General features: G+C 60.0%; 1 protein-coding gene across 2 annotated transcripts; it reads right to left on the bottom strand.

Annotated features, from left to right (window-relative positions):
- Positions 1-6,333: 6,333 nt before the first annotated feature.
- Positions 6,334-18,080, bottom strand: Ppp1r32 (protein phosphatase 1, regulatory subunit 32). 2 transcript variants are annotated; one of them, XM_005408146.2, is made up of 15 exons: positions 17,988-18,080; positions 17,574-17,704; positions 17,202-17,319; positions 16,879-17,032; positions 16,237-16,365; positions 15,790-15,853; positions 15,586-15,698; positions 14,991-15,050; positions 14,813-14,899; positions 14,564-14,677; positions 14,382-14,476; positions 13,263-13,427; positions 13,000-13,078; positions 9,254-12,858; positions 6,334-6,456 (listed from the first exon to the last, which is right to left on the bottom strand). In XM_005408146.2, exons 2-13 carry the CDS (start codon positions 17,680-17,682, stop codon positions 13,027-13,029), a joined length of 1,260 nt encoding a protein of 419 aa, XP_005408203.1. In that variant the 5' UTR covers positions 17,683-17,704; positions 17,988-18,080; the 3' UTR covers positions 6,334-6,456; positions 9,254-12,858; positions 13,000-13,026. The 2 variants fall into 2 exon arrangements, with proteins under 2 accessions (XP_005408203.1, XP_013361924.1); XM_013506470.1 differs by having other exon boundaries at positions 13,211-13,427.
- Between the last annotated feature and the right edge of the window lie 6,323 nt (positions 18,081-24,403).

Consider the following 24,403-nt stretch of genomic DNA (forward strand, 5'->3'; position numbering starts at 1 on the left):
CCCTCCGCGGCGGCGAGCTTCGGGGCGCGGGTCTCACGGAGGAACCGGGGCGCGGGGCGCGGGGCGCGGGGCGCAGGGCCCGGGTCTTGGCAAAGGCCTCCCGAGGGGCGCAGTCACGTCCAGTCTGCGGGGCCCCTTCAGGGCAGCAACTCAGGGCACAGTGATTCTCGTCCCTTTTGCACCCGGGGACAGGCGGGGGCTTCGGGCTAGGAGCTCCCCACGCCGCGCCGGCCTGCCCAGGCCCCACCGACGTCCTGGACGGTGCGGGCCGCGCGGGCCCGAGGGCGGGAAGCGCCGCGGGCACGACCTTCCCAGGCGGAGAAACTGAGGCTCGGAGAGGTTTGACTTGAGCCAGTTGATCCTGAGCGTGGTGGCTCACCCAAGGTCCCCAGCGAGACGGCGGCGAAGATTTGAGCCCCGGCAGAGTGGCTGCAGGCCCTGGGAGCTGAACCCACCTGGCTGGAAATGACCGGCTCAAGGTCACATGGTGAGGAGAGGTCACAGTCTAGAACCGCTCTGTGACCACAGGGCAGCACCCTGTCCTCCACCCACCCCACTGCCTTCCCCACAGGAAGGAAAAGTTTAAGAGTTATCAAAATAGGAACCAGGCACGGTGGCCAGCACCTATATAGTCCCTGCTAGTGGGGAAGCTGAGGCAGGAGGATCCCTTGAATACAGAAGTTCAAGGCCAACCTGGGCAGCACAGTGGGATGCCCATGGAGGTGGAGGCAGGGAGAAAATAGCGGCAAACTTTACATAAAGTGAACTGCATAGAGCTTAAGTGTGCATTTGGATGTGTCTTGACACACACGCACACCCATCCCATGCCCCATTTCTGTCACTCCGTGTTCTTTGAGCTCTTGCACCGCCCACCAGTGGCCCTGACCCCTCACCCCAGCTCGCCTTTGCCTGTTCTCGCCTCCTGTGAGCACCTTGTCCCACACACACCTTCCTGGCTTCTTCCGCCCTGACACCGGCACCGATTTGCTGGATAAAGTGAGGGGGGAGCTGGAGCAGCTGACAGGGTGTCTTGGGGTACCGGAGACGCAGCTTTGAACCCCAATCCTGGGAGAGGCTGGGGGTTGGGGACTCAGCCAAGATGGCGCGGAGCCCAGACTGCAGAGCTGAGTGGATGAGGCTCCAGGCTCCCCTCTTTACTATTTGGGGGGGCCCTGGGGGAGGTGGGCACCCCGGGGCCAAGGAGCTGGGAAACCCCAGCAGCACTGATGGCTCAGTGTGCAGAGCAGGACCCGCCCCCCTGCCATTTCACCCAAGGAACATTTGCCTGGGGGAGGCGCTTGGCCGCCCCCGGCCACATGCTCAGGGCTGGCACCGAAGCACCAGGCAGCCCTCTCAAGCCCCGCGGGTACAGGCAGCACCACTCCAGCCCCTGCTCGCAGCCCCAGGCCGGGCTGCCGGGGCCTGTGCCCTTGCTGAGTCTTTTGCCTGTGCTTGGTAGACCCTGTGCCTTCACCTCCCACCGGGAGATTCTCAGTGGGTAAAGGTAAAATGTGCTGCCATTCGGGCCCACGCGGGCTGGCAGCGGGGCAATCATCCTGATGAATCACGCTGACACTGCGGGTGCCTGGCCGCTGCTGGGTGTCGCTAATGACTTAGCTTACCCCCGTGCAGGGCTGCCCCCTCGCCTCCCACTCAGCAGGAAGCCAGGAGCAGCCCTGCCAGGGGCGGGGCGGCGGGGGCAGCTCCAGGGGCCCGCTGGGCTGCAAAGATATCCCGGTCCTAGCCGCCTGGGAGCCACACCATCCTGCCCACTCTCGAATGTTGTTACGGAATTGTGGGGGGAGCACAGAAGAAGCAGAGCTCTGTGTGATAAACACCCCGTGCCAGATCCCCAGCCTCAGCACCATTCACGTTTTCTCAGACTTGCTCTAAATCCATTATTTCCTCACAAAGGGAAGAACATGGCCTGTAGGAGGCTCCTCCTGCCTCCCAGCTAAGTCCCTGCTCCCCGCCAGGGCCCCCTTGTGCCCCCTTCCGACCCCAGGGCCAGGATGGAGAATCCAGCCAGGGAGCACTGTCTTGGGCCCTCACAAAGCAGAGACTTGAGCCAGCCAGAGAGATCCCCGAAATCTCAGACAGAGCAGGGAAGGCTGACTGTCCCAGAGGAGCTGGGGTACCCACCCTACAAAAGTACGTGGAAGCCGGGCATGGTGGTGCATGACTGTAACCCCAGCACTCGGGAGGCTGAGGCAGGAGATCGTCGCGAGTTCGAGACCAGCCTGGGCTACAAAGTGCGCTCAAGCCCAGCCTGAAATGCATAGCGAGACCCTATCTCAAAAAGACAAAAAAAAAAAAGTACATGGAGGTGGGGACTTGCCCAGGGGGTCCACAATTGCCCGCGGAATCAGCCCTCATCTGGCAAAGGGGAAAGGGATGGCAACCTTCACTCCACAGCCCACTCCCCTCACCTGCACCAGCCAGAACTCCTGTCCCTGCACTGGTATTCATTCAACAAACCTTAAACACCTACTCTAGGCTGAGGCATTGGGAACCTCAATGCCTGTGAACACGACAAAGTCCCCACCTTTGTGGGCTGGAATCCCTGTGGGTGGAAATCACCACACAGCAGCTGCTGGCCGGGCCGTAGAGGGGAAAGAGAGGAGGACTAGGGAGGAGCTGCCTCCAGAAACCGAGGATGGGGCTAGGTGAAGATGTGGGAGGTGGGGCTGGGGTTTAGCGCAGAGGCACAGCGCCTGCCTGGCAAGCGTTAGTTTGTGAGTTCGATTCCCGGTACCAGAAAAAAAAAAAAATGAGGGAGGCTGAGACAGGCTGGTGTCTGGGGTATGCCTACCTGGCAGAGGTGCTAGCAGTGGGCAAGCTGGGCCTGGGCCTCCCAGAGCAGCAAGAAGCCCACGGAGCCCAGGGAGCACAACGGATGAGGCCAAGAGGGACATGAGGGAAGGTGGACTGTGGAGGGCCTGCGTGCCCACAGGGTGGAGAGTGTGCAGCCCGAGCCCGGTGCCATGAGAAGGTGTGGTGTTGGGGTCTGTGCCCCTCTCCTCCCGAGCACCTGCTGAAAGTCCTACCTGCTCCTCACCTCGCAGGGCCACAGCCCGAGACCCCGCCTGTCCCCACTGAGGGCGTGGAGGAGCAGCTTGGTCGAGGTCACGATTCTGTCCCAGCCCAGCCAGCACGGTCAGGCTTGCCGTGCCCGACCTCTCGGCAGGAGGATTGAGGGAGACGTCCAGGGACCACAGTCCCGCCCATCCTGACCGCAGCAGAGTGCCCTCCGTGGAGGTTGTGTGTACGCGTGTGTGCGTGTGTGCGTGTGCGTATGTGTGCACGTGCTCATGCTGCTGGGATGGACCCGCAAGCGCTCACCACTGAGCCACACGGCCACCTCTATTTGGAGACGATGTTTCCAGAAAGGGTGGAGTGGTTAAGAGCCACACCACCTCCTACCCCTGGACCCAGGGCTCAGTGTGGCTTCCTACCTGGGGAGCAACCTTAGACCCCCTTAAATAGGTTCAAGACACCAGAGCCAAAATGCTCACACCCAGGGCCACCTGGGGCCGGCCGTCTGGGCTCAGGGTCCACTTGGCAGCAGGTCCCAGGTGGCAGACGGCAGCCACCACTCTCCACCCCTAGAAATAGGAGCCAGGACGCTGCCTGGGATCGCGTTCCCCTGGAACCATAGCGCCAGGGTCACCTGTCTGCTTCGTGAAAGCTGAGTCCTTCTGGCCGCCTGGGGACACCTGAGCTGGGACACAGAGGCCAGGGAGAGTGAGGAGGGGCGGTGGCTGCTTGCGCCCACGCCTCCGTGCTGTGGCAGGAGCCTGACTGTCCCCGAGGACTCTGGAGAGCACGGTGGTGCAGCACGGCTCCCACCCGCTGAGATCCTCTGCTCCAGTGCAGCGAGCACAGCACCTGGTCCCAGCACAACCACCCAGGACTCACCCACCTGGTCCCCTCCCTGTGCCAGGGCACCCCCACCCCAGGGTGACAGCTTCGTCCTCCATGGCTTCTACTCTGCAAAACCACTTTCCCAAGCAGGAGGTAGGGCCTGGGGGGCCCTGGGCCAGTGATGGGGCAGAAGGGAGACCGCGCCACCTGGGTGCCCCCTCAGTGTGGTCCTTCACGCTGCAGGAACAATGTACACAGAGGAACCCACCCCTGAGCCACAGGGCCCACATTACACTGAGAAAAAAAGGAAATGCTCCGGGTTGTTATGGTTGATATAATGTGTCAACTTGAGGAGTCTAGAAGCTTAACTAAGTGACTCAGCAGTTCTACCTCCTGGGGTGTAGAGGACAGGCCCTTACCCTCTGGGATGTTGTTCATTGTGTCAACTTGAGAAGTTTAGAAGTTCAACTAAGTGAACCAGCCCCAGGGCCAGGCTCCTCACTTTGTAAATATCCTAAGCCTGTGCAAGAGGAGGGCACGGAGATGGTGTGGGCGTGGGTGGACAGCCAGGACATACAATTTAAGGGAGGAAAAGAGGCTGCTCCTCCCCTGCCCCCTTGTGCTCTTGCTTTTGCTGTCTTCTCTGCCTTGAACTGTTGCCCCTGTGTCCTGCCACCCTGCCTTGGAGCCAGCTGATTATGGACTGAAACCTCCACAAACTATGAGCTACATAAACCTTTCCTTCCTTAATTTGGGGTGTCAGGTATTTTATCTCAGCAACAAGAGAAAAGTAACCAAGACAGAAGTGTTCAGCTGGTTAAATTCCAGGGCTGTTAGTTAGTCTCAACTGCTTGACTTAGTTCATCCCAGGACCTTTGCACATGCCCCCCCTTCGCTTGATGACATGATTCATCCTTAGGATCTCCACTGAGATCTTCCCCACTCCAGGAACCCTTCCAGAATCTTCAGAGCACATTGAGCCCACAGTGTGGCTCCTTGAGTGCCCACATATCTCCTTCAAAGGACTGAGTCCAACTAATAAATAATTAACTGAGTCATTTAGGGTGTCAGCTCCAAGTGTAGGAACCTCTCTCCCACACGTCCCCTGGAGTCACCTGGCCACTTGGGCTGTCCCCATCTCTGTTCCTCAGTCTTCACCTAGGAAGAATAAAGCTGGGGGGCGGGGGGGGGGCAAACTCCATATTTATGATTAAGAACAACCCAATGCAGTGTTTTTAAAAATTCAGAGTCAATGCTAAAAAAATCATGATGAACAAAATACTAAAATTTGAAATAAAGACCAAATCCGTGCCAGTGCTATGCTGAGCCATTACTGGAGTGGGCAGCACAAGGAGAAGGCTATAAACTCATCCTGTCTTTGTTTAGAATGTGGATGTTTTGTTCATCATAGAATTGTGGGTCAGCCTGCAGCTCAGGGAGACAGCCCTCGCCCTGAAGGGACCAGACCCTGGGTTCAGTCTCAGGACGGGGGAGAAAAGGCCGTGTGGACCTACTGTCTCTATTCCGGGGATTGGGGCTTTTCTTTAAATGCTGTGCCTGGGGTGAGCGCCCGCTCCCTTTGCACAGCTGTCCTGTCCTGCAGGGATTATCACTAGGCGGGCATCGAGGGAGCGGCGTTATATCTGCAGGTTTTAACTGTGGGTCCAAGTGGCCAATTTCCTTATATCCATTCTGCCCCATTCAGATGCTAAGCTGCTTTTTCTGTTTGCTGCTCTCCCAGGGAAAAGGAGAACAAAGAATCAAATCCTTGGCTGTAAGCTGCAAAAGAGGCTTTGAAACTCAGAGCTGAGACTGTACCCTCACAGGAGCAGGGCATTGAGAGAGAAATCTTTTTTGTAGGTCCGAAAGCCTGGCTTTGAACTTGAAGAGCAGACAGTTGCTGCCGTGAGCCCCGGACTGGGGAGGTGTGTGTCATCATACAAGAGAGAGCCCACCCAGGAGGAGACTAAAGGCTCAGCCTGCTGGGCCACCGTGAAGAGACAGAGCCACACCTGACACGACGCTCGGAAAGGAACCCAGAGAAGCCTGGGCTCTTAGGGGATGGGGCACCGGGGGCCAACCTGACTCCCTGGCAGACAGGGCTTGGGAAGGGAAGTGGAAGGGAACTGGCCCAGCTCCAGGCAGGTGTGAGTGGAGCAGGCTGCTAGGCCTGAGGGGTTGCAGGGTCCAGGGAATGCAGCTGCTGGCTGACCGCAGGACCTGTCAGCAGAGATCCAGAGGCCAAAGTCGCTGTAGCAGGGGCAGGGAGCACAGTGTGGACACCCCAAGCTCACAGAGATTCCCCAGGAACAGCTCTGGAGCATGCAAGCCTCCAGGGAGAAGGAAGGAAGTGGCCTTTCTGGACCTAGTCTTAATTCAAAGGCGACTCAGTTGGCCTGGAGTCCAGTCACTGGCAAGCCAGGTGTCTTACTCACTTTCTGCATTGCTGAGACAAAAATAGTGGACACCTGCAACTTAGAGGGTTTATTTTGGCCCATGGTCTGCAGGGGTTCAGTCCACAATGGCTGACTCCAAGTCAGGGCAGCATGGTGGGAGGGTCAGGCAGAGGAAGGCTGCTCAAATCATGGTGACCTAGAAGAAAGAAGAAAGGAGCTGGGAGGAAAACAGACTCTTCAGGTCACTACCCCAGTGACCCCCTCTTCCAGCCACACCCTGCCTGCCACAGCGGGTCAGCGGTGGCACACCCTTGGTCCAGTTATCTTTGAAAAGGCTCATCTGTGAGCTCACGAGGCTCATGAGGGACATCGAGATCTAAACTATGACATTTCACTTGACTCCCAAGACTTGTGTGTATCTTCTTTTGTGAACTTCATTTAGTTCATCTTGAAGAATCTCCAGAGTCTTCAAGTCCAAGTCCAAAGTCTTCTCTGAGACTCAAAGCAAACCCTTAGCTGTGAGCCCTTGTAAAAATCAAAAACGTTAAACACCTTCAACACACAATGACAAAGGGTAAACGCTCCCATTTCAAAAGGGAGGAGCAGGAGGGTAGAAAGGAACGGGGCCAAAACAAGACCAAAACCCAGTGGGGCAAACATTGGCTCTTGCAGCTCCATGTCCAGCACCCAGGGCAAAGATATGAACTCCAAAGGGCTTGGGCAGCCCCTCCCTGACAGCATCGCAGGTTGCAGCTATCATGGCCTCTCTCTTGGGCTGGCTCTGCTCACTGCCTGCAATGCAGCTTTCCTCAGTGGGCAATCCACATTTTTGGCTTCTCCAACTTCCTGGCACCTCTGTTGTACTTCTGGCTTCAATCTCACAGCTTCACACACTGCCTGGCCTCCCAGGCCTTCTTCTGAAATCTGGGTGGAAGCTCTTCTGACCCCACAACTCTTGCATTCTGAATGTCTGTAAAACAAGTACTATGTATATGACCCTGCGATCTGTAGCCAGCTCAAGCAATAGCTGGGCCCCCTTGAATGATGGCTGTGGGAGACTCTGAATGCCTGGATGGCTGAGCCCTGTGAAACAAATTCCTATAAATCAATTCCCTAGCTGGCCCTTTTCAAGGAGGGTGGCCTGAGGCTTTCTTTTGAAAGGCAAGTCTTTCACCTTGGAATTCTTGAGGCTGTGAGGAGAGGGGTCTTGGTGATTCTTGTGACACTGGCATCTTATTCTTTTTTTAAATATATGTAACCATCTTTATTTCAACTCATGGACACATTAGTTTGATCTCAGAATTGTCAGGTACATTCATATTTACAACAGGAAACCCAAACATGATCTCTCCAAGGACACACATGTAATGTTATGCATTTATAATTCATTCATTCAAAATTCTACCTGGTTTGAAAATCCCACTGTCTCCTTGAGAAAGGTAACAACAAAAAGCAAGACAAACTACCTCAATCAATGGCAACTTTCAGCCTCATAGGCCTCTGAACAGATCTCTAGTAAATCTTTGTTTTCCTTACATTCTTTTTTTTAAATCTCTATTCCCTCCTGTGTCTCCTTTCATTTGAACACTTTCTCACTACCTCCCAATTATCTATAAAATGCCCATTTAGAACACACTTGGAGGCTGAGGCAGGAAGGTATTGAGAGTTTAAGGCCAGCCTGAACTGCATAAGGAGACCCTGTCTAAACAAAACAACAAAACACACCAAAAACCTCACAAGTATATAGTAAGCCCCTGTATAAAAAAGAGATAAAGGCAAGCAAACAGTACTATTGGAAAACAAACCCCAAGATAACCACTGTCACTTTACCAGGTCTCCCTAATTCAAGGAACCCAAATAAAAGCAGGTCGTCTGCCACAAGTCTAGTATGGTTACTCTTTCTTCCACCTAAAAAAAGGTATCTGGAACCTTCAAATAATTCAAGGAAGAGACCAGAGCTTGCTGGCTCTGTTGCTGCTGCCGCCTGAAAGCCATCTTACTGTCCTGATGCAAAGTACTTGGCTTCTTTTTAATACTAATCTTTTAGCAACCAAGCTCTCCTCAGCCAAGATTTTACAGGTTCTAACTTTACAGGAGCTTCCTCTCTGGTGAAACTCTAAACTTTTTAAATGGGCTTTTTGTTCCTTGTTATGGTTTGTGTCTGGATGTCCCCCAAAGCCTCATGCAGTCATGGGGCAGGCTTCTAGAGTTTATGATTGATTCATGGTCCAGTGTTGGTATTTTGGTGTGAGTGCTACACCTGCCTTGGGGCGGGTAGTTTGCATACAATGTACAGAAGGGAAAGAGCCTTGCTCTCTGCTGCTCCTCCCTTTTTGCTCTTATTGCTTTTGCTGTCTTCCGCCACCACGAACCGCTGCCCTTCTGCCATGCACCCTGCCTTGGAGCCAGGTGACTATAGACTGAAGTCTCCACAAAACATGAGTTGAATAAACCCTTCCTTCCCTAATTTTGGGTTTCGGGTATTTTGTCCCAGCAATGAGAAAAGTAACCAAGACACTCTTTTTTCTTAGTGTAAATCTAACTAAATGTAGTAATTGTGCTACAGCCTGAACATTGGGCTGCCTTGAAATTTTCCACTGCCCTTAATTTCATTCTCCCACAAAGTGTCAGGACATGAGCAAAATGAACACAAATTTTCGCCAAAACATAACACACATGGCCTGAAGTCCAACTCCAATACAGTCCTTGTTTCCAACTGAGATTAGTCTTTATGACTGCCTTTCTGTTGGCTTTCTGGTTTTCTGACCTCCAACCAGAATCAACCTCAGCTCACAGCATTGGAGGGCTAATTCTCTAGTTAGCATCTCCAAACTTGCAAACTCCTCCCATAAATCAGTTCCAAAGGCTTCTAAACCACATGGCCAGGTAATTACAGCCACAAGCCCATCTCTGGTACCAAAATCTGTCTTGGTGATTTCTCATTGCTGGGACGTAGTAGCCCACACCCATAGTTTGGAGGAGGAGAGGTTTACCTCGGATGTTCCAGAGGTTTCCGTCTGTGTTCCGCAGGCTGAAGCACGAGTACGCTGATGGAAGGTACAGGTGGAGGGGAGCTGCTCTAAGCACAGTGGCCAGGAAGCAGGGTGGGAGGGGGGGGCCTGGGGGGCTCCAGGTCACACTCCCAGCAGCCTGGCTCTTCCAGCCAGGGTCCACCTCTAACAGCAAGTCAGCTGCAAGACCCCATGGTGGTCCAGTCCTTTTCAAAAGCCTCGCCTGTGAGCACAGGAGGCCTTAGTGGGGCACTAAGGAAGTTCCTGGGGCCTGAGTGTGTCCTGTGGTACCCACACCTGCCTCCTTAGGAAGGGCATCTTCCCCATGGCTTCCAGAAGCCTCCAAGCCAGGCCCTTGCCCGGTGTGTCCTCCACAGAGCCCACAGAAGAGTGCACAGATGTCCCTCCCCTTCTCAGGGACATGCCCGCATGACCAGGCTACAGGAGAGCCACCTGCTTACAAAGCGGCCCCGCCCCTGCTGTGGGGCTGGAAAGGCCAGCACTCACTCTCCCAGCTTCCCCGCCGGCTGGCTGCAGCCTGCAGCCTGGAGTCACCGATGCTCCACACTGGATTCCAAACTAGAAGTGAGTGGTGCCGTGCGGGCAAGGGGGGAGAAGCGGGGTGCAGCATCACGGCCCAGGTCCTTCCCATAAACATCTCCTCTCCTGGAGTCAGCCAAAGCCAGTTCCTGTCACCTGCAAGGTGCTCTGGCACCCAGACTGCAATACTCAGGGAGTCACTGTGCACTCGGCCCCACCCAAGCTGTGAAGCCCCCATGGGCGCCTCTTGGGCAGGTGCGCCTGTGTCCTCCCTCTCAGCACCAGCACTGCTGGGCATGTGCGGCAGCATCGGGCAAGACTGTCTTTCACACGGGCGACACCCCATTTTGGCCAGGGGCTCACAGCCTGCCCAGCCACACCCCGTCTAGGTCTTCCCTGGGGCTCCCGAACACACACTCACACTGGCTCACACTCACGCTCCCGGGCCCACAACGCCTCCTTAGGCAACAGCACACAAGGCCCCTGTTACCCTCCTGCGAATGCAGTTCCAGGCCCTCCGTGAGCGAGAAGGTGGGGAGGCCCAGCGCCCCGGGAGGGGCTGCCTCTCCCGCCACCTCTGCAGGCAATGGGGGTCCCTGCAACCCCAGCAGAGTCAGGCCTGGCTGTGGGGGTGCCGGGTCCAACTCCGTCCTGGCTGTTTGCTCGTGCAGGGCACAGTGCCCGTGCCTTTCCAGATGGCCAGCGGACCCAGAGGAGCGACTCTGTCATGTTCCCGTCTGTCTGCACTGGGCCTGCCATCCTCACACGCAGCCCTCTCGCCACCCGCAGCCATTCCAAGGACAGACATGGTGAACACTGCCTCCCGTGCCCAGGGGAGCCACGTGTCTAGCTGGGCAGCTGCCAAGCCAGGAGCTTGATGCTTCCCGGCAAGGGCTCAAGTCTGGGGGACAAGGAGACGGGGCCACCACAGATGAAGCCACACGGCCAGCACCTTCCCTGCCCCAAGGGACTCATCGCCAAGGCTGCGCGGCCACCTGGGACACTTGCGCTCTGCCCTGCGCACAGCCAGCCCCTCCCCCGGGAGCCACAGGCAGTGTGGAGGCCTGGGCACACAGAGGCCACCGCAGACTCTGCCTGGGCCTTGGGCAGCGGCCTCCAGGCTGCCTTTCGGAGGCCGCCACGGGGAAGCAGGGCAAAGGCGACCTGTGCCGAGGGCATGGGCACAGCCTGGAGGGCCCAGCTGGCCACCAGCACCCAGGAGCAGGAGCTGTGGGGCCCTTGGGCGGCGTCACTCAGGCGCCCTTCCCCACTCATCATGCGTCGCCATGTGCTCTGAAAGTGTGCGTGGGGCGGGCCCTGTGCTCAGCACCGTGGAATTGGCATGTCCCTGCCCCCGCCCCTGCCCTGACCTTGCCACCCCCAGCGCCCGGCACCCCGGACCCCACCCCTCCCCACCCCCTGGAATCCTGCAGGGTGCAGGGGTCTCCAAGCGAGTCCTTTGGACGTCACCAGCAGCCCCGCCATGTCCTTGCTGGCTGCATTCCACGCTGTCCCCAGTCCCTCCTGGGCCCTTCCCGCCTCCCCACACCCCGGGCCACCCCTGACATGCAGCCCCGTGGGCAGGGATGGGAAGCCTGCGTGCTGGGGCACAGGAGCCATGGTGATGGAAACTGCAGGGGGGCCATAATGAGAGAGGGTGCGATCAGGCCTGAAATCCAAGCCGCTCGGGGCCAGATGGGGAGGCAGCGGCAGGGTCCGGGCCGGGGTGGGGTGTACACATGTGCATGTGTATGCATGGTCATGCGTGTGTATGTGTGTCCATATGTCTGTATGTACATTGGGTTTCCTTGTCCGTGTCCTCGCCTGTCAGTGTGTGTGCATGTGCCCATAAATGCAGGTGTCACAGATGTACATGTGACCCAGGGGCTCACAGCAGGTGTGAGATAAATGCAGGTGTCATAAATGCAGGTGTCACAGATGTGCACACGACCCTCTGTGTCCCGACCCCACATTGAGCCATGCAGCTGTGTCCCCGGTCTCTGTGTGCTGTCCATGGGCATCCAGGTGTTTTGAGTGCTCGGGGCTCTGGGTCAGTCACGCACCTCTGCCTGTGCCTCTCTGTCCATGAGCAGCTGGGCCTGGAACTCTGCGACTCTCTTGCCCCCACCCAGGCCAGGCCTCTGAGCAGGTTTCGTCCTCAACCCCCTCCTCCATCACCTGTGCCAGCTGGTGCTGCCCACGGCCTGCAAGGAGCCAGCTGCTGGGACATCCTCAGGCCTGGGCCCAGACTCCAAGGCTGGCAGAGCTGTTCCACCATGCTGGGCTGGTGCACACAGGGGTGGCACAGCGGCTGGACCTGCAGCCTGTCCCCCACATACCAGGCTGGGCCAAGGGCACCTGCTACCCCTCACCACCCTATGGAGCCAGGTTCCTCATGTGTACAAGGGATGGTTGTTCCACTGGGCACTGCACAAATGCAACTGGCACAGTGGCAAAGGTGTCAAGTGTGCCCTGGAAGTGCAGGGACAGGCTGCAGCCCATGAAGGAGGCAGGCAGACGTTGAGTCCTTAGCGCCTGTCCAAGTGGACACCCTGGGGCACCGTGTTCCCATTCTCCCAGAGGGGCCGCCCAGCCTCTGCCCTGCCTCCCCGCCCCTGCCAGGGTCTGGCTGTCCAGCCTCACAGCCTCTGTGGGGCAGGGTCAGCCCTGCTGTCCTCATCCCCCAGCAGGACCCAGAAGGGCCTGGCAGTCCTGCGCAACGCCACAGCACACTGAGCCAGGGAGCGAGGCCAGGCGGAAGGGTGGGAGACCCTCTTTCCTCTGCCTCCCTGGGTCCTGCCATCCCCCTGCTGCCTGGCCAGCACAACAGCCTGAGAACGAGGGGACTGTCCCCAGAGACACCATGGCTCAAGCTTCCTGCAGGCCCTGGACTCCACATCTGGCCCAGCCCATGCCCCTGACCCCACAGGATGCCCCAAAACCGCCCTTGACCCTGCAAGCGTCTGGGGACATGCGCTGCACTCTGCCCATGCTCTTTATTCCCTGGCCGCCATAGCCGGGCCGCTCGGTCCTGAGGGGCTGGTGTCCTGCGGGGAGGGAGGGCCGGCGTAAGGCTGGAGCTCTGGGCCATGCTGTCCGGGATGCCCCAGACCGCCCCCGTGGGTCCCAGGTCCCAGGCTGGGGGCAGCACTGAGTGCCGTGACTGCCCTGCCCAGGGCCTCCCTCACCTGGGCCCAGCCTCGGCTAGACACCGGCTAGCGGCAGTTCCAGGATGGAGCCTGGAAGGAGCTGGTGGGGGTCGGGGTTCTGCAGAGAGAGGGAGCAGTGGGGTGCAGCACCCCGACTCAGGCCCTGTCCCCCATCCCCATCTTTGGGCTTGACCCCCACTGCCCTGCCCCCCAGGGGCCACTGAGGGGACAACAGCAAGAGGGGACTCACAGGACGGAGTGGACCAAGGGGAGCAGGTGCCGAGAGGAGCGACCTGCACTACCTTGCCCTGTGGGGGTGCGGGCACCACGGGCTCTCTGGGGCGCTGTGGCTGGGCTCAAAGTGGGTGGGGCCCTGGTTGAGGACGTAGCCGCTGGGCTTCAAGGGCTGGACGCCGCCTCGGGTCCAGCCTTCCCGGTCCAGCCCCTTGGGGATATTCTCGAAGAACCTAGGACAAAGGGATCACAGACCTCGGGTGCCCCCACCTTGGGGGACCCACAGCCCACTCCCTGTCCTGGCCACCCCTGCACCCCGACACTGAGGTGGCACCCAGAGGTAAGGGAGGGTTTTGGCGACGTCCCCCATGGCCATGTCCTCCCCTCAGCCTCTCCCCTGAGCTCGCTGCCCTGGCCAGGAGAGGACATGCAGACTCGGGGCCCACAGTGGCTCACAGAGAGGAGTGCAGACAGACGCTGGAGGGGAGCAGAGGTTACCACCTCAGGACAAGGACGCCCCGACACGGGTCAGGACAGGTGAGGGGCAGCGGGGCCGCTGCTTGCCCCTAGTCACTGTCTTCAGTTCCAGCTCCGCAGCAGGACTCGGGGTGGCCCGGCATCCACCCAGCCCTGCTGGGTGGGCAACGTGAGCCCAGCTCCTCCCAGCCCAGGGCACTAGGGCTCTGCTGGCGCTCTGCCAGGACTGAGTCAGTCATGCATCAGGCCACTGGGGTGGCCAGTGGGGCAGGGTGGGCAGGGCTGGGGAGTGTGGGATGTGTGGGTACCGCTGACAGGTGGTGCAGGGGAAACCTGGGGACTTCTCGGGACATCACTGCCTTTGCATCCTCCTTGATCCTGCCCACCAGCCCTCCCAGGAGCGGCCCTGGCTCTGGGGCTGCCTCCTCTGGAAGGCCTCCATGACGATCACTCAGGGCAGGCCCAGCACAGAGCTTCCTGCCAAGGGAGCCTCTCACCCACCTGCTGTACCCCGTGGTGGCGTCTTAGCAGCTGCGGTTTGCTAGAGACACCCCTGCATCTCTCCTGTCCTGCCAGTGTCAATGGGGACCCACAGAGCCCTCCTCCCAGGCTGGGTATCTCTGGGCTTAGCCCTGTCTTCCAGAGCCTGCACCCCCGTGCCTGCAACTCAAGGAGCCCCTGGCCCGAGGCCCGAGAACGAGGGACCTCACCCCTGGCTGTAGGTAGTCAGGTACCGACTGTCCCTGTCGGCGTCACGGGGGCTGCAGACATAGCTGGGGTTGTTAAGGCTGAAGCCTGTGGGCTCCTGTAACAGGGAGCAGGGGACGTCAAGCAGCGGCGGGGACAAGGGACATCAGGCAGTGGGGGGGGTGGGCCCAGCATGGGGGCTCACCTTGGTCCCTACATCCTGGCGGCCCAGCAGGGCCACGTTGGTCTGCTGCATTGGCCAGGGCGGCTTGAAGTGCCTGTGGGTTGTGCTGCTGTGCAGAGGGCCCAGAGAGGACACCTGTGGGGGACCAGGCCCAGCAAGGCCGCAGGGACAGAGGGCAGGTCCACTGGTTCAGGGCACAAGCCCTGCCCTGCCTCCACCCAGGAATCCCAGTTCTGCCTGCAAGCCCCTCCCGGGGCCCCTGCCACTCACCCTGGGGTTTAGTGCCCTCTCATTCACTCGGCTGTAGCCAGTCTCCCGCTCGGAGCCTTGGGCCAGCACCGGCAGGAACTCACTTCCCTGGGGATGCAAGATAGCAGTGGCCCCGGGGCACAGCACAGGTCGCCACCCCAGGCCCTGCGCCCGGGTTCCCCAGTGCAGCAGCCCCTACCTGTGGGTTAGTCACAGGGAGGAAGTCCGCCTTGGTGACACTGCAGCCTGGGAGGAGGACCTGGGAAGGAGCAGGGAGGGGCATCAGGCTGGCCATGTGTGGTGCTGCCCACTCCGCCCCCAGCTCAGCAAGGATGCTCTTAAAGCCCATCATCCCAGCACTGTGGGAGGCTGAGGCAGGAGGGTCACAAGTTCAAGCCCAGCCTGGGCAACTTAGTGATGACTTACAGAGACCCTGTCTCAAAATAAAAAGTAGGAAAAGGGCTGGGGGTGCAGGTCCATGCAAAGGTCCTGGGTTCAATCCCTAGTTCTGCAAAAACCAAAAAAGCCAGATAGACCGCACTGAGGTAAGTGGGGGGAGGAAGCACTGGGGAGAAGGCAGGAGTGGAAAAGGCAGGGCCCCAGCGGAGTCCTCAGGACCTAGCAGTGCCCGGCCTTGCACAGCCTCCTCGTCCCCAAGACGGGGTTACTAGGCTGCAGTAGCAACTCCTCCAACCCTGTCTGAGCTGAGCTCTGCCACTGGTGGGGTCAAGCTCCTGGGGACCCAAGAGCCTGGGCTTCAATCAGCCCAAGACCACAGTGGGGCCTGGACTCACGGGGTCCCCTGGCAGGGCCTGGCAGGGCGGCTGGAAGTCCAGGGGGCCCGTGGCTGAGCCCTCGGTGAAGCCCGTCCTCTCCTTGGCGCCAATAGACCTCTTCTGCAGCAGATCTGGAGACAGGATCCCGGTCATCTGTGTGAGACTGGCACCTCCCTGCAGTCTATCAGGGCACCCAGGTGACTGCCCACGCCCCATGCCTACCCTGCCGGGCCAACGGCTCCCCAAGATACTTGGAGTTGTACTCTGATGTCATGAAGCGCGGGCCCTGGAGCACAGTGAGCAGGGGGACCCATGACAGGGAGCCGCAAACCACCTGGGCTTGGGATGGGAGCCCAGCACCCGAAGACAGGGACGGCGTGGTGTGGGGAAGGAGGAGGGCAGGGCTCCCACAGGCCCTGTGAGGCGGACGGGGACCCCCGCACTCCTGGCCCGGCCTCGTGGCTCTGGGACGGCGTGGTGCAGGGAAGGAGGAGGGCAGGGCTCCCACAGGCCCTGTGAGGTGGACAGGGACCCCGCACTCCCGGCCCGGCCTCGTGGCTCTGGGACGGCGTGGTGCGGGGAAGGAGGAGGGCAGGGCTCCCACAGGCCCTGTGAGGTGGACAGGGACCCCGCACTCCCGGCCCGGCCTCGTGGCTCTGGTACACTCACATAACGTGCGTTTTCCCGCTCCGGAGAGCCCTTGTTCTGTGGCTGGAGGAGCAGGGGCACGGCCTTGGGCTCCAGCCCCACGATGGCCTGCGGCCCATGCTCCTGGGTATCAAAGTGCACCTTTTTGACCTGGGCAGGGGCAGGAAACGGTGGCCATCACTTCCTGGCCCCATCACTCCACACCAGAGACCTCTTCTCCTGTGCCACTCACCCCTTTGTCCTGGGTCCCCTGACTCCTTCACCTCTACGTCACCCCTCATCTCCCGTCCCACCCCTCCCCTGCTCCTATCACCCCCAAAGGTGAAAGGGAGGCTCAGGGCTGGGCACAGCTCACAGGTAGAGCACTGCCCACCATGTGGGCCCTGGACACTGTCTCCAGTAGCAAAAGACAGAAAGAAAAGAGATGCCAGAACTGACTGGCTGGGGGATGAGCGGGCATCCTTTCTGGTGGCCTCGGCGGTGACAAGAGGATGGCAGTAGTGACGGCAGAAACAAGGGCAGCGACGACAATGGCAGTGGCGGTGGCCAGGGCTGACGGGTGTGGACAGAGCTGGGCGGGGTGGACAGGGCCGGGAGGGAAGGGAGAGGGAGGCGATGGCCACGAGGGGTCGGGGCCGGGGCCGGGGGCAGGCCCGTGCTGACCTCCTTGGTGAAGGGCCCCACGCCTGGCTTCTCCTGGCTGTAGCCAGAGCCTGTCTGGTACACGTTCCAGGGCAGGGCACTGCGGCTGTCGGGCCCCTCCAAGGGGCCGTAGCTCTTGCTGGTCACTGACTGGAAGGTATCCCGCACTTGTTCACTGGGGGGCATGAACAGGAGCTAGGGCCAGCACCTCCGTCCTTTGGGGTGGTATGGCTTCCCCAGCCCCTCCCACACCCAGGAGCCCCAGTCAGCAGAGCCTGAGCTGGTCCAGTGCTCTCCAGTTCCCCGGGGTGAGGGTGCAGTGGTCAGGGTCACACAGACTATACCCCATGGCTGGGTTGTCCAGGGCATCCAGGCTGGGCCGGTATGAGACTAAGGGCCGTAGGTTGGACTTATAGCCGGTGCCCACGTGGCTGCCCACACGGGGCCTGAACTCCTCTCGGCCTGCCAGGGGACAGGAGACGCCAGGCCAGCGTCAGTGAGGGGAGCAGGCTCCAGGCAGGGCCACTGCCTGGGCCTGGCTGTCAGAGCCAGTGTGACAGAACTGAGGCTGGGATGGACCCACGGGCTGGGACAAGGTCTCGGGCAGAATCACAGGACAGCAGGGATGGGGATGGCTGGATGGGACCTGCAGGCAGGGCAGACCCAGGAGGGACAGCAGCTGGGCAGCTCAGCATAGAGCTCCGCTGGGCCCTCACCATAGGCTGTGCAGTAGCTGGTGGCGTAGAAATTCAGGGGGTCCGTGCAGCCCCCCGAACTCATCTTCACGTACGGGGAGATCACCCCAAGGGGGAGCTTCCCCGTCATGGTGCAGGGCAGCAGGCCGGGGCTGCGGAGGGGCACGGCCGTGTCAGAGCCTCTGATAGCCCTGCTCCCTCCCCGTCTATCCCCAGGCCCGCGGCTGCTCCACTGGCACAGAGCTGGGGTCTCTCGCATCTTCCCACGCCTCCTTAATTCTTCAAACCCCATTTGTGTGGGGAAACAGGTCCAAGTGACGAGGACTTGCTTATAGTGCTGGTGCCAGATCGGGCCCCAGGGAATAAACGCATGGCCTGGGCACTCTGGGCCCTCCTGCTCTGCCTCCTGCCCCTCCTCTGCCCCGCTCCCCTCACCTGCCCTCTCTGAGGTCCACGGAGGCCACTCCCAGCAGACACTGCTGGGAGAAGCAGACCTGGCCTGCCCTGAGGTGGCCACGCCAGAGTAACAGAGCGTTGCCTAGCAACGGACACCTAGCAACCGCTGCTCCACACCTCAGAAACCCTGCTGGGGCCAGGGCCATAGAGGAGCTGATGCGGCCAGGAGGACAGTCACTGTCTGAGCGACAGGAAGTAAAAGATAACACCCTAAATCGCTGCGTTTATTGAGGGTCCACTTCTCACCGGACACTCACATCCTCCCCCTCTGCCAGGCAGCTACTATTACCCGTTTCCACAGGGACAGAGGCTCGGCTGGCCCACAGCCCAGGAGGGCGACACGGGGCCCTGGCCTCCACTGCTACCTCTCTGGGGACTCGTGGGTGCCCAGTTCTGCCGGGGCCGTCAGCACAGAGCCCCCGCACACACGCCCTGGTGCCACCCCAACACCGCCCTGCACCTCAGGACACTTGTTACACAGCCACCAAGACACAGGGCTCAGCAAGGGCGTGTCCAAACCCACCTGCCAAGCTTCGAAGGCGCTGACGACCCTCTCCACGCCTCCACATCCGTCACTACCGCAGCAGCCGCCTCCCCGCTGCTGGCAGATGTGACGTGTGAATCTGCACCTGGAGAGGTGAACGGAGGTGAGGACGGCTGCAGCCAAGGCCATAACGCAGAGGAGGCGCTAAGCCTGCTCCACGTGGCACAGGGGATGAGGACAGGGTCAGCTGCCAGACTGGAGTGACCAGTCAGGGGAGAGCTGTGGGACCAGGAGGCACGTCATGCCCCGGTGAGGGCCCATCCAGGGCTCAGGGCCACGGGGACAGAGGAGTGCACGCAGCAGCCTGCTCATCTCGGTGCAGTAAGGACGTGGCGTGGGGTGTGTACAGAGAGAAGGGGCCGGCAGTGTCTGTCTCCCTGTGGCCAGAGCCGACCCCGAGGCCACGTGGGGCAGCCCTGGCTCTGCCCTAAACATCTCTGTGACTTAGCGCATGTTACTTGTGCCTTGGTTCCCCTCCTGGAGGACAGGGTGACAACGGTGCCCACAAAGCTCCAGTCTAGCCCCCGTCGTGGGGTTAAGTGTTGTCCAGACCAGGGAGGGCTCTGGCCACAGGCACCGTGGTGAGCTTGCTGCCTGCCAGGCACTGGGATCCCCATGGGCCTGGCCTGAGGGAGCCCAGTACAGACACAGCGGCATGGCAGGTGATGGGCTGGACTTGGTGCCCAAGCCGGCCACCTGCTCCTGCCGTGGGGCTCAGGTCACCACCTGGAAGCTGCTGTGCACGGTGTGGGAATACCAGGCTGGCCTGGCAGGGTCTCTACTCAGGTCTGCAACACAGGCCTGCCAAGGGCCAGCTGCAGGGTGCACCAGGCGGGAGGCCGAGAGGAAGGGTTCCAGTTGTCCCTTCGCAACTGGGCCTGCAAGCTGGCGAAGAATGTGGTTCTTGGCGGTGTGGTGCCACCCAGTGGCATGGCATGCAATGGCAGTGCTGCTGTCGCTGCACTCCTAACAGGCTGGGGGCTCCCCAAGCATATCCAGGACAGGTAGCCTGGATCCCCCAGCTGTGAGCACCTCAGACCCCCCACATCCTTCTCCCGCTGTCCAGAATGGGGGTCAGGCCCGGCGCCATGGGAGCAGAGCCTGGTTGCCTCCATGCAGGCGTCACTCAGGCGCCCTTCCCCACTCATCATGCGTCGCCATGTGCTCTGAAAGTGTGTGCGGGGCGGGCCCTGTGCTCAGCACTGTGGAATTGGTGTGTCCTTGCCCCCTGCCCCTACCCTGACCTTGCCACCCCCAGCGCCTGGCACGCCAGGATCCACCCCTCCTCACCGCCCTCCCTGGTAGGTCTGAATCTAAGGCGAGCATTGGGCACCTAAGGCAGAGCTTGGAACTAAGACTCCTGTGTGCAGTGCCCCCCTGTGTAAAGTGCCCCTTTGTGCCCAGTGCTGGCCACAGCCACTGTGTGCCCAGCTCTCAAGGTGGGGACGGCTGCTACTGTGGTCACCTTACCTGGAGGAAGCTGCCCAAGCTCCACAGGCAGGAGGGTGGAGCAGAACCCACACCCAGCTCAGACCTAAGTCCTGGCGCCACCTTTGCAGGGCAAGTCTCTCTGTGGTGCCAGGACTGTGGCGGAACTCTAACACCCAGGGTTCCCAGTGCCCCAGGCAGAAGGTGCCCCCTTCTCATCCTAGACCTGTCCAACCCGGTGATGGTCACTCCCACAGAGCCACAGACGTGCTGCTTGGAGAGGCTGGGACAAGCCTGGGACTCGGCGAGAGGCCCTCTCCGGGATCAGACCTGGGGCCGACGGCCACGGTGCCCCTTATGCTAGGGAGTCCCAAGCAGCAGCTGACCTGCACTCTGGCTGCACAGCTGCAGCCCCCAAGGAGGACAGACAAGAGCACATGACAGCGCTGGCTACAGCAGCAGAGCCCAGCTCCATCAGGAAGAGACAGATCAACTCCCTCAATTGGACACAGCAAAGTGTCCCGACTCATCAGCCACCTAACAGGGGAGAACCGAGTTCCCTGTCTCCGGAGGCATCCAAGCAGCAGTTTCTGAGGACAAGGAAACACTGGGTTCGCTCAGGAGTCTTAAGAGCCAGGCTCTGCCTGAAGCTCCAGCACATCCAGTCTCACTGCGTTCATTCCTCCAGGGCACAGGGTCAGGCACTGTGTCAGCCTGGGCAGCCATGCCCCAGCCCCCTCTGCTGAGCCTGGCAGGCGGATCCAGAGGTGCTCCAAGATTGCGGGGACTGAACAGGCCACATAGCCTGGATGCCGCCCCTCTCAGCCTCTCCTGGAGCTTGGGTTTGAGGTCGGCTAACACTGAGAGTGGAGTGACCTTTCTCATTTAAGGGCCCCTGGTCCTGCTGCTTTTGAAGAGAGGGGCTGGGTTGGCACAGGAGGCTTGGTGTGTTGGCAGCATTTAGGGTGTGCCCTATGGCTCCCAGGCCCTGGACCCTCAAGTAGATCCTGAGATGACAGTTGGGGCCCTGTCCCCTTCCTGGACTGCCCATCTGTGAGGACAAGACATAGCCCGCCCTTCCAATCACCCGGGAAGACCCAGAGTGTGGAGGGGCAACCCTGGCGGGTTCCCCCTACAATGCAAGATGCACGGGGGACACAGTCCTCAGACAGATGCATCGGCCCCCTCGCTCTGCCCATAGGGACTGTGTCCACACCAGGCCCCCTGTGGCCCTTGGGGAAGGAATAGGGCGTCAAGGGCTGGAGCAGGGCTGCTCCACCCTGGCATAGGGCACAGGGAAGCTGCTGGGCTCTGCCTGGGCTGCCCCGGCACCTGGCAGCCTCAGCTGCTTCTAAGATGCATGGTTCCGTGCTTAAGGCCACGGGTCTTCCTCTGGGCCTCACAGAACTGCTCTGGGCTCCTGAGCCACAGCTGGCTGTTCCCTGGGTCCTGCTTCCTAGGAGTGATGGAAGCAGTGCTGCTGGGTTTGGGGTGGCGGGGGGCGGGGGGCACATTGCACCTGTACAGCAACACGTTTTTCCTGAAGATTCAGCTGTTTCCCAAAGTGTCACCTTATCATGGAGACAGAGGACTGATTTCTCACCGCGGTCTGACCCCACCTGACCAACACAGCCCCTTCCTAGTAGGAAGACAGCTGCCTTGTCCCATGCAGGAGGAAAGAAGACAACCAGAAAACATGGCCCGTATCAAAGGGACCTTGTAGCTGGGCACAGAGGTGCACACCTATCATCCCAGCCTGGGAGGCTGAGGCAGGAAGTTCGCCAGGTCAAGCCTAGCCTATACAACTTAGAGAAAGTAATTAATGAAAAGAGAGTAGAGATGTCGCTCACGGCAAAGACCCTGGGTTCCATCTTTAGTACTTCAAAAAACCAAGGAAGAAACCTTGTAGAACACTTTCCCGTGCCTTGTTGAGGCTCGTAAACAACCTCCACTAGAGATGGGTATCAATGGCCTTGTGCCGGGGCTGCCTCCAGAGAGCGCCTCTGCCTCCATTGCTGCCTTCGCTGGGCTCTGACCACACCAGGCACTGTGCGAGCAGGGGAGGCCGGACCCAGCGTATCTCTGCCCTGGCACTGGGACAGTCTCTGCTCACCCTGCACTTGAGCGGCTCCATTCTGGGATGATCCTGCAGAACGGACTGCCTTGGCACAGGGCCTGACGCAGGGAAGTGCTTCATACACAAATGTGCACACACCCACACACAGGTGACGCACGCACGCACACACACGTGCACGCCCATGTCAGGCCACAGAGCGAGACTGAAAGCAGGGCTGGGCTGGCTCCTAGTCCTCGCGCTCCCCCCACGGGCTGGATCGCGGGTCACGGGTCACAGGTCACAGGAGCAGAGCACACGGCCAGAAGAGCCTCATCCTGCAGATGTAGACTCCAAGGCCCAATGACGTGAGGACACCTGCAGACGGCCACATGTCAGAGCTGGCACCATTGGGTCCCATTGCTTGGCTATGAGTGTCCACAAAAGTGCATGAGTGTGGCACCAGGCCCAGGCCCATGCCACCCTGGTGGATGTCTATGTGTCACCCGAGGTCTGACTCCCATCTAGGTGCAGATGACCCTGTGCCTCCTGGCTCCCTCGGTGGACACCTGCCCAGCTCCGCCCAGCAAGGGGTGCGTGGCCGTGAGCAGCATCACTTCTAGGATGTGCACCGAACTGCACAATGCTGAGGGCTCTCGCGCCCCTTCTGCTCTCGTCAGAACTGCTACCCCAGGCAACGCCGACTCCTGTGAGGAAGCCCTCGCCTGGGGGACGCCCGGGAGCCTGGAAGGAGATGCCCACAGCTAAATGGAGTCCCAGGGTGCAGCCCTGGCCCGGAGGGACTGGTGTCCTTCTGCAGAAGGGGCCAGGCCTCCTCCCTCCTTGCATCCTAAGACACAGCAGGCAGGTGGGCAGGCTGGAGGGAGGGCAGCCACCTCCACCACAGGGAGGAGCTTGTGACAAACCCAGCACATCGGCTGCCCTCCGGACAGCACTTTTGCTTCTGGCCTGGGAGGAAGCCTTTCCATTTCAGCCCCCTGGGGGTGTCCCACATCCAGCCACTTCTGTGGTTGGAGGGGCCCCTCATGGCCTGGGGGCTCTCTGGGAAGAGAGCAGGGGCCTCTGCAGGCACAGCCCACGACCTGTGACAGCCCAGCGGCTGGCCAGAGAGAACAGCAGACGCACCGTGCCTGCAAGTAAGGGGCTGCGTGGAGCCACGCGGTCTGGCTGTGTGCAGCACAGCCAAGCCCATCCTGACTGATGGAGGCCGGGGTGGACTAATGCCAGGCAGCTGCCGAGTGCTGCGCTGCCCGCCCAGAGCACCTCGCTCTCAGGCTCCACTGCTGTTCCGGTCTGCACGCAGAAGGCCCCCAGGGAGCCCTGGTGAAGGCCCTGTCCCGGGTGCTGCGGGGTGGCGCCTGGGTGAGAGGTGGCCGGAGGACCTGGAGCACTAGCGGCTCAGCGGTGGCTCCATCTCTCCTGTTTCCTGGCCACAAGGGGGCAGCTGGCTCTGCCCTGCCTTCTCCCAGTGTCTTCTGCCCCTGTGCCGACCTGGTGCACAGCCTCGGAAACTGAGAGCCAAAATAAATCTTTTCGTGTCAATTGTCTCGTCATAGTGATGGAGAGGTAACAGAATCGTTCCATTTCAGAATTCTGTGCAAACCAGGCATAGTGTTGCACACCTGTCATCCCAGCACTCAGGAGGCTGAAGCAGATTACTGGAGTTCAAGGCCAGCCTGAACTGCATTCTGCCTCAGAAAAGAAAACAAAAAAAATTATTCAGTACAAATGTTTCAGCTTAAACTGGGTGCAGTGGCACATACTTGCAATTCCAGCACCCAGGAGGATGAACCAGGAGGACCACTCTTGAGTTTAAGGCCAGCCTGGGTTACACAGCGAGACCCTGCCTTGGGCTGGTCGTGTGGTCTGGTGGGAGCACCGCGATTGTGAAGCAGTAGCAAAGGGTGGGTTGGCAGGAAGCGGGCCATGTGGGCAGCACGTGTCCTCAAAGGAGTGCACTTCCTGCTGCCAGAGGGACACAAACAGCTCCTTTGAACGCTGTACATTTAATTACTGAGTCATAAAAACAGCGGCTGACCCAAGCAGCACACTAAGCCTTTCTCCTAGGAGACACATCCAGCAGAGGACTGGGGTGCTGTTTGGGCCAGCGCAGGCTTCGATACCACGTCTCAGCTGCCAGCCACAGCCACTTTGGCAGGCCGTCCAGCTTCCTTCCAGCAGCCCCCGGGGTTGCTGAGTGGCCATGGCATGCCCTGCACGCGGCAGCACTAGTTGTCGCCACTGTCTTGGGTGAGGACAGAGAGGTGCTGCGTGGTCCTGGCTCTCCAACACGGACCAGGACACAGCCCATATGAACCACCTAAGGCCGGACACACGACACTGAGAGGT

Source organism: Chinchilla lanigera, unplaced genomic scaffold (assembly GCF_000276665.1).
Source record: "Chinchilla lanigera isolate Chin_1 unplaced genomic scaffold, ChiLan1.0 scaffold00110, whole genome shotgun sequence".
In the NCBI taxonomy this organism is placed as follows: Eukaryota; Metazoa; Chordata; class Mammalia; order Rodentia; family Chinchillidae; genus Chinchilla; species Chinchilla lanigera.